The following is a 14,193-nucleotide window of genomic DNA, read 5'->3' on the forward strand; positions in this document are numbered from 1 at the left end:
TTGAGTTTAAGAAGATGGAGTTTGTCGGGTGTGACGTCCACTTCCAAATCCACCTCCAGCCTCTCCACCTCTGCCTCCAGTGCTACCAACTCTTTGTACTGTTCCTTCTTCCCTGAGATTAAAGAAAGGGCCTGACCCCTTATAAATGTCTTCAATGCCTCCCAGAGCACCTGGGGGGACTCCACCGAGCCCTCATTCTCATTAAAGTAATTCTCAATGGCCTTACGGAGCTCCCGCCGGTCATGGGGATCACGCAAATACCATGGATTGATGGGGGCCACACGCCCCACCTGCTGGAATCCGAGCGTCAACTGGAGCCAAACCGGCGAGGTGATCTGAAATGCCTCTGGCTAGGTGTTTTATCTACTGGACATGGGAGATTTGGGAAGCGGGTAAGAGAAAGTAGTCAATTATGGATAGACTACCATGGGCCCCTGAGTGAAAAATATATTGGGCGGTGTCAGGATGAAAAGCCCTCCATCCATCTGCCAACCCCATGGAATCTAAAAAGTCAGGTAACCAGCAGTGAGCGGGGGAGATCACGTGGAGGGTGCCGGTCCAGATCCCCAGAGACCACCTAATTAAAGTCCCCTCCCAGCACCAATAGGCCTTCCGGGATTTCTAACAACAGCGTACCTAGGTTCCTAAATGTGGTGGCCTGTAGACCCGGGGGTACATAAATCGAGAGAAAGGTGACAGGACGGCCCAACCATGTGCCCGAGACTCCAACATAATGTCCTCTAGCATCCGACCAGGCATCCTGCACTACGAGGGGAAAGGATTTTTTCATAAGTATGCCAACTCCCCTGGAGCCAGTGGTGAAACCTGCATGGGCCAGCAAGACATAGCCCCCTCTATGCAGCGCTTTACATGCATTACCGATCAAATGGGTTTCCTGCAGCAGGACGATATCAGGTGCCTGGCGCTTAATGCACTGAAGAACAACACTACGCTTGATCTTATCCCCCAACCCACTGACATTCCAACTCATCAATTTAACCCCACTGCCCCCGACCGATGCCATCACTAAGTACACTGGAAATCACAGAATGCAACGCTGCTTCCCCAATCAATGTATCCATAACCATTGCTGATGCAATCAAAATAAAAACCAAAGAATTAAACAATCCACCCCAACAACCCCCACCCCACTGCCCTGCCCGCTGGGCTTAGAACTGCCCATTAAAAACTTTGCAAAGTGCCTGTCGCCTCAGAAAAGTTTCAAGAAAGAAAAGAAAAGACCCTATACAGGGGGGAGAAGGGGGGGGGGGGTGGCGAGGGGAGGCTGGGTCCACCCCATCTGAGCCTACGAGGTCCACATCCTATACCTACAAAACAAACAGGTCCTGTCGAAATCACTTACCAATCGACCAGAAAACTAAAGGGAGCCCCCCCACCCGTTCCCATTACCCACCCCACACTGAGAATAATACGAGTCAAATCGCTGGTATGGTGTCGATTCAAGCCGGTTGGCTGTTATCTGTGCCACCTCCAGCCTGATCGGCCGGACTCCTCGCACCCCTGCTCTCAATTCAGTCCACTGCTGCCTCGGGATGGTCAAAGAACCACACTCGTTCATCCGCCTCGATCCGAAGACGGGCGGGGAACAGCATTGAGTACTTCATGCCCAGGTCCCTGAGGACGCGTTTAACCGACATAAACGATCGTCTTTGTCGCTGCACCCGTTGGTTAAAATCCGGAAAGAAGGAGACGTCAGAGTTCTCATATCGCAGGGGAGCGCCAGCTCTGGAGTTTTGAAAGATAACGTCCCTGTGGGCGTGTTCAACGACGAAGAACTTACTGAGGCCTTTAGGTTGTAGATGCTTGAGGATGAGGTCCTCCACAAATAAGTCTGGCGCTTGCCCCTCCGATTTCTCCGGGACACCAAGAATGCGCAGGTTGTTTCGATGCAGGCGGCCTTCTCGTGGAGTTTGCCCAATGTCTGCTCTGATGAGGGTGACTTCAAACAGCCACTGTATCTAGAGAAGTCTTGACTCCTGATATGGCGGCCATGACATCCTTGAGCGAGATTTCCTGCTCCTCCTTGCCCAGACCCCCGGAACCAGAGTCCCTGGGCGCCCTGGCTTGTTGCGCATCCTTGGGGATAGTATAACGGTCAAGTTTATTGGACTGCGTGGGTTTGGTTCCACGGGTCCCCTTGGTCTTGGCCCGGTCCATCTTGGCCTGTCTGGTCCTTCCCAGCAGGAAAATCTCGAATAGTGGCAAGGCGGCACCGGGCAGGGCGTCGCCGCCCCGTCTGTGTATTAGGTCCTTCAACCCTGGGGATGCTCCGCCCCCACTCACCACCACACGGTCGGTGCCTCCACCTCGTGCACCACAGTGCGTCCCGCTACCGCCCTGGCACCACAGGATCCGGCCTTTGTCACCGCCACCGGCCCCTTTCACCTCTGGATGCAGCGGGACACTGCCGCCGGAATTCGCCCGTGGCAATGGATGTCCTGGCCTCAAAATCAAGCCCAGTTGGCACCGTGGGGATACATTTAGTGGCCCATTCGGTATTCCATCAGCGCCTTCAAAAGCCACAGGGACATGGGGGGAGGCCCCCATGGAGTCTGTTGGTGTGCAGGGGTCATGCACCTCTGATGACACGAGGGGGCACCAACCCTCTGGCTCCTCCTGCCCCGCCAGCAGAGGGACTCACCTGCCGGGACCAGGGGGAGCGGACACCTCCAGGGGCTCAGCGGTGCCCCAGCTAAGCTTACAGGACGGGTCTCCCACGGCCCGCTGGCACAAGCACCCTGCAGTGCACTAATCCGCTGCACCACTGCCGCTATGGGACGGCCGAGGTTGTCGCACCGGAGGCCTTAGCAGAGGTGAAGGCACCAGCCACAGGCACCAGTGCGGTCCACAGCCCCCCGGGGGGTAAGCGGAGGAAGCTCGCCCTGCTTCCTCCAACGTAGCCTGTCTCTCGCTGCTGCACCGGGGCCCCCGCACTGCCCCTCAGGCTTTCTGCCAGCCGCCGCTGTGCATCGCCGTCGCGAACGCCCAAGCGCTGCAGCTTCTCAGAGTCCCGGTGTCTGCTTCTCGGGCCACGGCGCCACCGCTGGTCAACAAGGGGCCGGACGGAGCTCCACACTCAGCCAGGCTAATCACTGCACGTCCCGGCTTCAGGCCTCGTCACGGCCGCAGCTTTCAAGGGCGATTTCTCAGCTACCAGGCAAGCTCCCGAAACCGGAACCAGCGGGAAGGGCTCCGCAGGCGTTCCGGTCGTGGAAACTGTCAAGGGATACTACGGACCAGTATCCAGGATAGACGCGGGCTGGGACGGACGGAGCCCTCTCACAGCAAGGCCATCTTCAGCCGGTGCTTGGCCACACCTCCTCAATAGGACATTTTAGCTAATCTTCAAATGAGTGCACACAAAGAGGTAACTAAAAAAATATATATATTAAAGGTTATTAATGAGGATCCAAATACTGTGATCAAATGTCAATGCAATTAGTACTGTGGAATGTCGCTACATACTGGCAACAATCCAACTAATTAGTTCAAGAGGGCACAGCAAAAGGTTTTTGGCTCCTCTGATGAGGAAGACTGTTATGTGAGGAGGAACTTCATTTTGTGAAAATGTTTTTTTACAATTACCCACATCTTCTATGTACAGTGTGTCATAACAGAAAGGTCTTTTAATGAACTTGTGTGTGATCTAGCTGTGTTCTAGTAAGTTTTATTTTAACTGGGAACACTTGCTAACTAAATTCAAAAACCTGTGTATTCAAATGATTGCGTTTTCCTAAGGATATCAAAAACATTAAGCTTTTCAGCATATACTCTCTTGCACCTGCTCCCCACTCTGTATTGCTACTACTTACATGTGCTCATCCCTTTCATTTGTTAAACCCCCTAAATTTGCTACCGTCAGCTCCATTTTGTGTTCTGCCTCCTCAATGTCCTCCAGTGCGGGTGTACCAATTACAAATACTCTTCAGCTTTGAGTTTATCTATGGTTTTCAGTTTCTTGATAATTGATCTTACTGTTTTAATGTAAGATACCTATCCAAAATGTTGTTTATCAGTGCAGCACATAGACAGCTTCTTTGTAAAGCTATGCAGCATAAAAAAGTACAATAAATAAATAAATGCATGCATAAATGTTCACTTAATTAGCAATGCGCCTTCTCGTATGCAGCGATCCTTTACTAGTAAATATGTACTGAATATGATAAAAACAATTGTACTGGCATAAATGGGGGGAATGAAAACTAAACAATTCAAACATGCAGTAAGTACTTGTGTTAACTGAAACAGTGGGCAGAGTTTACTGTGGTTATAATTTCAATTGCCGCTCAATATTTAGAAATAACTATCCAATTGTTGAGCTAAAAGAAAATAGGCAGGGTTGACTACGACAGGCTATTCATAAGGGTCACAAATGTTAGCTTAGGAAGGTGACATTAGGGGGAAAGTTTCAAATTTTTTAAATCTCAGGCATAATCAAATGTTTGAATAAATAGATTTTTAATGCGACTGTGGACCAAGTACTTTTTATTCTGGATCCTTACTCATCTCACTCATTAACCACGCTTGTCCCGATCCACTTTAAGGTGGGCTGCCTCATCTACAAAACTGCCCTGCCGAGTACCCCACTTTGATAGCTTTAATATTGCTGCTGACACGAGATGTGAAACAGCAAAAAGGCTAATAAAGCAAGTTCCCTCTGTGGAGCTTTTTCAGGAAATGCAGCAACAATCTTCGTTCAGCACCACCAACTTGAATTGAGAAAATATGGTGATTATTTCACCTTTTAAGGCAATTAAAACCGGGTATTATAATGTTTTGGAAAGCAATATACTGCTTTTCTAAAATGTTGAATTTCTCTGATCTCAATTTTTTTTAGGTTCTGTTTTAATGTGATTTATTTTGTTTATTTGCAATTTATACAACACAGCACTCAAAAAAAATAGAGCTAGTGGTGGAACACATGGCCGAGCCCACTAGACATATATAGGTTTATCACACAAGGGCAGTGAAAGGGAAACACTCAACACGTCCTTACTATCTAACTAGATTGTCACATCAAAGGTCTGTTGGCCCCAGGCTGAAATTACTCTTAATTTGCCTTCAGGTGTATATATAAACTACAGATAATGAGCAAGACACCTCACCCACTTTCATTTGTAGCATGCTTCATCATGGGTGCCTTATCCCCATCTGAATAGGTTCATACCAATCTGAGGGACTCAACCACTTATTAGGAGTTCAAATAAATTCTCTTCACTGGATCTTAACAAGGATCCAGTTTCCATAAATGTCTCAGGGTATACCCAAAAGATATCTCTTTTATTGTTGGGTTATCCTGCACATGGTTAAAAAAAACTGAAGCCAGAAAGTTTTATGAAAGCAGAGTTTCATACATCTAACATGACCTTGCCTACATGTTTTGACCGAGACTATTCACCCCTATAGGTTGTGGGCCTTCCTGGGGGCCTTTGCGATCTCTACCTTAGCGGCAAAGGTTTTCATGCAATTACCATGGTGGAGAAGAGTGGGTTAGTAGGTATCTGGTGGCAATCACCGCTTGAAGAATGTGACACTAGAGTAAGTTGTCCCTCCGCCCAGCTGATGAGGTGAGATCAACCTAAAGTGAAAGCAATCCAATTTTTCAACAATAACAGGGATGAGAGCCGTATTCCTCTAGAAAAAACATATTACAAACTTTGCAGCTAAGGTAGGGATTGGATGAACCCTGAGGAAGGCCAACAATACACTAACAGGTTGTTAAATAGCAATATTGAGTTTCAGTGCACAGACATCTAAATATGCGGAATATTGGGCACTGGGAGCCGAATTCACAAACTGCATTTTGGAGTACATTAAGTAGAACTACAGTCATACTACTCTCATATTAGAAAATGCTATTCATAAACCGATGGTACAAAAGGGGTGGTGATGGACGGAGCATCTGAACCAATCAAACACTCACACCCAGTCAAAAGATCTGGGTTTGATCCATCACCGTTCTTTAGCCCACTCTGCCACCCCAGTTCAGACATGGCTATATGCAAATCATTCTGACCCTGTGCCTCATGGGAACAGTCCAGCCCGAACTGCCAAGCCATGCCTTCCCTGGACCGGAAACAAGCTTCCGAGGACCGGTTTCTGGCATTACAGCCGTCTTCAGCCCGGCTTGCTTGAATCCAGTGGCAAAGTGAGCAAGGGACTCACGTCTGAGCATACCCTGCCACACCGATGGCTGGAGACCACTGCATCTCCTATAATTTCAGTGAAGAGATCTCCGCACACGTAGGTATATGCTTTCGTAATAAATGTGGGAGAGACAAGGGGAAGTGGCTGGAAAATTCGGAAATGCATACTATAAAATGTGATAGTTTTAGGGAAGTTAAAGGAGGTGTTTAGGAGAGACATGCTAATACACACAGTCACAAAAGAGTAACTATTGCTATTCACAAACTACACTACGAAAGTTAGTATAGCCACAATGTGACAAAACTTTGTAGATTGTCCAGCATCAAACAAGGACAGGTGCTTCAACACACTCCCATAGAGAACAATGGAGGCATGGAAATAAAATAACAACACCTCGTACTAATGTTAAACGAATTAAATTATTTTGACAATTTCAAATATTTATTTATGTACCTTTAATTTGTAAAATTATATTTGATTATTCATTTTTATTATTTTAACATGCAATACTCTTAAAAATATATATTTTTTACAGTTATTAAATTTTTTTTAAATAATTTAATTTCAATAAATTTGCTACGCAATAAAAATGTTAGGGTGTTTTTTTTTTTAATGATTGTTAAAAAAATTCATTGCAATAATGCATTTAAACTACTTATTTATTTAATACACATTAAATCTGATGAGTTAACATGCCCTAATATTTTATTAATTCTAGAAAACAGTGTCAGAGCTCTCACCCAAGAGTACTAGTAGTAACCTTACACTCGGAAATTGTGCTGTAGGAGGCTCCACCCCTTGAATTGAGAGGAAGGAGACATGCAACTAAGTGTAAACCTACACCCAGAAATGGTGACTAGCAAAAGATGTGGACTTGCTCCTCAGTGGAGGAGTAAATATGCCCATGTGTAAATTTATATTTGTATATATACACCTCTGAAAAAACTGCCAGATTGAAGGTAAACAACCCTACTATGGAAGAAAGTAATAGTGGAAATTAAGTTAAATCAAAAATCAAATAAACCAATAATGAACATTCAGTAAAATAAATTTAAGAAATGAAAATATACAATAAAAACAACAGTGGCAAAGCAAGCCTCACACAAACCTGCAATAAAGCAAAAGGGCTACAGATCAGTAAATGCTACACTGCTAAAAAGATGAAAGCCTCATGATGGTCAACAGAATAAAAATGTAGTGGAGTCCATGTAAGAGAATGTTAAATCTGCTAGCTCAACACTTTTATACACATTTTAAACCGTTGTCATTAAACAAATAGTACAAAATCCTGATTTTTACCTGCAACTGATCAGAGGGAGTTATCTCTGGTGACACAGGGGGAGTATGCCCTATTGATGTGATCTTTTCGGCAGCAGACACTGGTTTTAAAGGTTCCTTTGTAGGTTCCAACATGCCCTAAAAATAAAAATGTACATAAAGACATCAATGCAAAATAACAGAAATATATCATATTTTCAGGTGGTCCAATACATATCTCAGTGTTACAGTAGCAGAGAAAGCAGCCAGAAAAGCAATTTGTATGTAAGGAACAAGTTACTTGCCTTCGGTAACACTTTTTCTGGTGGATACAGTATCTGCCTGTGGATTCCTCACCTTGTGAATATCCCCTGCGCCAGCAGCATTCGGAAATTGTTTGTAGCTCTCCACGCCGACGAAGACGACGACGTAGAACCTTGGCTCCGCTCGCGACTCCGCTAACGTCACTGGAGTAATAAAGGAGCCTCGTCGGCGTGATGACGTCAGTTCCGCCCTTTTTTTCCATGCCTTCGAGGCACACGGACGGACAGACACCAATATGTACAGTATACATAGTACACAGGATTTGAAACAATACACACAATGTAAAACCAATTCAAAAAAACACTTCCATTGAAAGTACGATTAAACAGTATCAACATTGTAGGTATACAAGGGTAGACAACAGGGAGGCGGGTGGGTCAGTGAGGAATCCACAGGTAGATACTGTATCCACCAGAAAAAGCGTTACCGAAGGTAAGTAACTTGTTCTTCTGATGGATACATCTGCCAGTGGATTCCCCACCTTGTGAATAGAGTCCCACAGCAGTCCCCACTCCCGGATGAGGGTGTCCACCCTTTTATACCAGAAAATCTTGAAGGACAGAACGCGCAAAGTGACCGTGCCTCCTTACTTCCGAATCTAAGCTGTAATGCTTTGCAAAAGTGTGGAGGGAGGCCCAAGTTGCCGCCCTACAAATGTCCTCAACAGGAACACCTCTAGATAAGGCAGATGTAGAAGACTTTGCCCAGGTAGAATGAGCTCTTAAACCCTCTGGAGCTTCCTTACCGGCCAAAGAGTAACAAATCTTGATGCACAAGACAATCCATCTGGAAAGTGTGCGCTTGTGCACCGCTCTGCCTTTCCTGCAGCCAGCAAAGCCCAGGAAGAGCTGGTCATCCACACAATAGTCTTTAGTTCTATCAAGGTAGAAGCTCACCGCCCTCTTTGGGTCCAAGCGGTGAAGCCGCTCCTCCTCCTTGGAAGGGTGAGGGGGAGGATAGAAGGAAGGAAGGGTAATGGACTGTCCCTAATGAAAGGGAGTTACCACTTTAGGTAGAAAAGCAGCCCTGGTCCTGAGAACCATTCTATCAGCATCAATAGTCAAGAATGGGGGTTTGGAACTCAGAGCTTGAAGCTCACTTACCCTCCTTGCCGAGGTAATGGCAACAAGAAAAATAGTTTTTAACGACAATAACCTCAAGGGACACTTGTGTAAGGGCTTGAAGGGAGAACCCATCAAATAGGTTAAGACAAGATTTAAGTCCCATTGAGGCACAATAAAAGGAGTAGGCTGATATTTGTTGGTAAGGCCCTTAATGAATCGTAACACAATGGGTGATTTAAACAAGGACGGCTGGTCCGGCAAGCAAAGGAACGCAGACAAAGCCGATAAATAGCCGTTCACATTAGCCACAGCAAAGCCCTGCTGGTCTAGAAAAAGAGCAAATTGAAGGATGTTGGATAAGCGAGCCCTCAAAGGGTCAACAGACTTCTGCCCAAACCATTGAACAAATTTGGACCACCTATAGGAATAGATAGACTTGGTGGAGAGACGTCTGGCGGACAAAATAACGTCCACCACGTCAGAAGGAAGAGAACAAGAATTCAGGTTGTCCCGTTCAATCTCCAGGCATGAAGGTGTAAGGTCTGGAGGTGGGGGTGTAGAACCTGCGACTGCGAGAGGAGGTCTGCCCTGAGAGGGAGACGGAGCAGAGGGCGCGAGGAGAGGTGGGGAAGATCTGTATACCACACCCTTCTTGGCCAATCCGGGGCAATCAATAGGACTTGGGCCCGGTCTTGACGAATCTTCCTCAGAACTCGAGGAATCAAGGGTTTGGGAGGAAACGCGTAAAGGAGTTGAGACCCAACTCAACTGAAATGCGTCCCCCAAAGCTCCCTGCATCGGATACAGAAGACTGCAGAATGACGGGCAGTGAGCGTTCTCGGGAGTGGCAAAAAAGTCCACCCGAGGAGTTCCCCACGACCGTAAGATGTGACGAACCACCTCCGAATGAAGCCTCCACTCGTGGTCAGCTGAGAACTGCCGACTGAGACTGTCTGCACGCACGTTTAGAACTCCGGCCAGATGATTTGCTATCAGGCAAATCTGATGGTCCTGAACCCAGGACCAGAGACGCAGAGCCTCTCTGCAAAGGCAATGCGATCCCACTCCTCCCTGCTTGTTGAAATACCACAACGCGGTAGTGTTGTCCGTTAGGACTTGAACCGACTGACCGCGAAGGGAAGGGAGAAAGGCCTTGAGCGCTAAACGTATCGCCCGTAACTCCAGAAGGTTGATGTGACGCAACCTTTCCCCAGGAGACCAAAGACCCTTGATATCCAGGTCCCCCCAGATGAGCACCCCACCCTAGAGTGGATGCATCCATTATCACTGTGGCCACCGATGCTGGGAGATGGAAGGGCTTTCCCTGAGTCAGATTGCCCTCCACGCTCCACCAAGACAGATCCGCTACAGCTTCTCTGGAAATCCTCACAGACTCCCTGAGATCTCCGTTGTGCTGATACCACTGCCTGCGGAGACACGACTGGAGCGTCCTCATGTGCCAGCGTGCATGGTTGACCAACAGAATGCAGGAAGCAAACAGAACGAGCAGGCGAAGGACCTTCAGGACTGGAACAACCGCTCCATTGTAAAACAAGGGAATCATTTCCTGAATGTCGAGAATCCTTTATGGAGGTGGGAATGCTCGACAGACAGTAGTGTCCAGTACCGCCCCTATAAACAGGTTGCGCTGAGAAGGCACTAGGTGAGACTGGGGTACATTTATCAAAAAAACCAATTTGAACAACAGCTGCGTTGTCACTTGCAGAAGATGACACACTCTCTCCGGCGACCCTGCCAGGCGTCTAGATAGGGGAAAACCGAAATTCCCGACCTTCTGAGATGGGCTGCCACCACTGCCATCACCTTGGTGAAGACTCGAGGTGCAGTAGTAAGACCAAATGGAAGGATCGCAAACTGATAATGTTGCGACCCTACCGTGAAACGGAGATGCTTCCTGTGCGACTTCAGGATCGGGATATGAAAATACGCGTCCTGCAAGTCGATCGACACCATCCAATCCTCCTGTTGCAGCGCTTGAAGAACCTGCGCAAGGGTGAGCATCTTGAACTTTTCCTGCTTCAGAAAAAGGTTCAAGATCCTGAGATCCAGGATTGGACGTAACCTACCATCCTTTTTGGGTATCAGAAAATACAGGGAGTAGCAACCCTGACCCCTTTCCTGCTCTGGAACCACCTCTATCGCACCTTTTTTAAATAATGTTAGAACCTCCTCCTGCAGGAGAAGAAGGTGGTCCTCCGAAAAAGCTCCTAATTTGGGGGTAATTTGGAGGGAATTCCCGAAAGGTAAGAGCATACCCATTATCCACAAGATTAAGAACCCAAAGGTCTGTAGTGACCGATTCCCAATCTTGCAGAAAATAAGTAAGCCGACCCCCTACAGGACCGTCATGATCCTGAATGGCGATCTAGGGCTGCTTTGCTGTGGTAACAGGAGGGGAGGTACAGGAGGAGGAGGAGGAGGAGGGCTGACGACCTCGTGGACGACCTCTATTCTTGCCCCTGTAGGTTCTATACAAGGTGTTTTGCTGCTGCTGTTGTTGCTGCTGGGGTTGTTTGTAGGAGCGAAAGGACGATCTCCCAAAGCATCTATACCTCCTAAAAGATGAACCCCTAGGATGAGATTGAAGGCCCAAAGACTTGGCCGTTGCCTTACTCTCTTTAAATCTCTCCAGGGACGCATCAGCCTTCTTGCCAAAGAGACCAGAGCCATCGAAAGGCAGATCCAAAAGTGCTGCCTGTACATCAGGGAAGAACTGACGATTTTAGCCAGGCACTTCTCCTTGTAGCCACAGAAGATCCCATGATCCTGGCGACAGAGTCTGCCGTATCCAAACCCCTCTGAATCACCTAACGAGCAGCCGCTTGATTGTCCTGTAACACCTCATAAAAAAAATGTCTGTCATCTTCGGACAATTTGGGGGCAAGTTGTTTTGCTGATTCCATAAGGGCATGGATATAGCCGCCCATAAGACAGGTGGCATTAGTTCACTTAAGGGCCATGCTAGCCGAAGAAAACACCTTCTTAGCGGACAGGTCGAACTTCTTTGACTCTCTGTCCGCCGGAACCTGTGGAGAGGCACCAGTAAACTTCTTTGAACAGGCTGCCTGGACTACTAGACTCTCAGGAGAAGGGTGTGATGATAAAAATTCAGGATCCCCTGGAGCCACCCTATATCTCCTTGCAATTGTCTTTTTAACTGCTGGAGCCGAGAATGGTTTGCGCCAGACTTCCAATACAGGATCGGTAATTGCCTCATTAAATGGTAGCAGAGGTTCCAAAACAGAAGTAGTAGAGTGGAGAACTTCCGTCAGTATGTTAGATTTAAATTCAACAGAAGGAAGCTGAAGGTCCAAAAGTTCTGCTGCATTTTTAATAACTGAATGGTAGGGCGCAACATCCTTTGATGGAGCATCCGAAACAGGAGAAAGTTCCCATTCAGGAGACATGTCAAGCCAACTTGCCTCTTTTAACTCCATAAAACAGTCATCAGAGTCTTCAACCTCACCTTCCTCCATTTCCTCTAGATGAAATCTCTGCTCTTCCAAAACTCTCTGAGCCTATCTCCTAGATCTTATTCTAGGGGCCAAAGCTGGTGAAGCTGAGACCGACTTCGAAGGACCTGGAACTGGCGTCGTACACGGACCCGTCGGCACAGCCTGCGACGATCGAGGTCGAGCTGACGATGACGGAGAAGATGGAAACGGTGTCGACGTCTTCTGCGCCGGGAAATGCCAAGACAGCGCCGTCGGGAGGAATGGCATGAATGGAGCCTGGGGCATAGGCCTGAGGAACTCCCAAATTAAATGCTAATGGACCCATAGGACCCACAGGTGCTCCAGAGGGGCACATAGCTCTATGGAATACTCCATACATCGCATTTAGATAATGCGAAGGATCTTGTCCCGGGCTAGGAAAAGAAGGATATGCCCCAGGGACAGACCCAGGCGCAGGTGTTCCCATGTTCGGGCCAGCCGGCGCCGACAGCAGATCCGATAGAGTTGCCTGCTCAACCGGCACAGGAACCTCTTCAACCGGAGAGTGTCCCGAAGTCGGTGAAGGAACCATTGGAGATCGAACAGGAGAAACTGCAGGCGATGCCAATTTCTCCGGAGAAGCTGGATTCGAGGGAGAAGCTGGATCCCAAGGAGAAGGAGACACGAAGTCCTTACGGCGTCGATGGACTGTAGAAGCCAACTTCGGCGCCGTCTCTCTATCAGAATGATGTTTCGAAGAGGGCCTCTTCTTCTTATGTTTCTTGACTCTTGAAGCATGCCCCTACGTCGATCTCGAGCCCGACCTGGAGCGAGACCTCGACCTCGATCATCTTCTTCCTCTTTTTTCCATCATTTTTGCCATTAAGAGCTTCACTTCTCTTTCTTTCAAGGCCTTTGGATTTATTTTCCTGCAACAGGCACATCCCTCGACGTCGTGATCCGACGATAGGCACCAGACGTAGTCTTCATGTGGATCAGTAATGGACATATGTCCTCCGCATTCCCTGCAGGGCTTGAACCCGGGCTTCCTCGACGACATCCTTGAGAAGAAACAAGAAGCAACACAGGCATACAGCCAGAAACACAAAGTATCAAGCCAAACAACGGAGAGCCCCAGAAAAACCGTTAGCGTCGACGGCGCGGAAAAAAGAGAACGGACATCACGATGACGAGGCTCCTTTATGGCTCCAGTGACGTCAGCGGAGTTGAGAGTGGAGCCAAGGTTCTACGACGTCGTCCTCGTCGGCGTGGAGAGCTACATAAAATTTCCGAATGCTGCTGGCGCAGGGGATATTCACAAGGTGAGTAATCCACTGGCAGATGTATCCATCAGAACAGGTAGTACATCTAAGTAAGTAGATGTATGGTGAATTGCAATGAAACCCAGCAGGATATCAGTTTTCCAATTCATCCAAAAAAAAGCAATATCTGTACTTTTCTAAAATGTCATAGCTCTTTACAAACTCCTTGCAAAATATTCAAATAGCATGACCTTCCTATTGGCATTGTTCTACGGAAGACAGGACACATGTTTACTTCCTTTCTTGACTGCTGTGAATTACTAAAAGGCTGTGCACATGGATCCAGAAAGAATCTCAATATACATCGGAGCTCGGGACTGTTCATCTACATATGAAGCCTTTTCTCCTATAACATCACATTCAATTCCGATTCAGACAGATATTGCGACTGAGTGAAGAATCTGGAGATCAAATTGGCTAAACATTAAGGTGTAGAAAATGTTTAAACATATGTACCCTAAAGAATATTCTAAGAGGTATAAGAGTTTATCTTAATTATCAGGTCCTATGCAATGTCATATGTGACCAGGTTTTTCCACGAAAAGACATTGTTGCCACCTCAGACAACAACATTTCCCAATTTCACATATAGTTCCAGAAACC

General features: G+C 47.2%; 1 protein-coding gene across 2 annotated transcripts in view; it reads right to left on the bottom strand.

Moving 5' to 3' along the window:
• Positions 1-14,193, bottom strand: part of AFTPH (aftiphilin) — a 267,873-nt gene that overhangs the window by 85,118 nt on the left and 168,562 nt on the right. For both annotated transcript variants that reach the window (XM_078649420.1, XM_078649421.1), the window contains exon 6: positions 7,468-7,584. In XM_078649420.1, coding sequence (XP_078505546.1) covers positions 7,468-7,584 — 117 coding nt within the window. The remainder of the gene's footprint in view (positions 1-7,467; positions 7,585-14,193) is intronic.

This window comes from Lissotriton helveticus, chromosome 6, assembly GCF_964261635.1.
Source record: "Lissotriton helveticus chromosome 6, aLisHel1.1, whole genome shotgun sequence".
Lineage (NCBI taxonomy): Eukaryota > Metazoa > Chordata > Amphibia > Caudata > Salamandridae > Lissotriton > Lissotriton helveticus.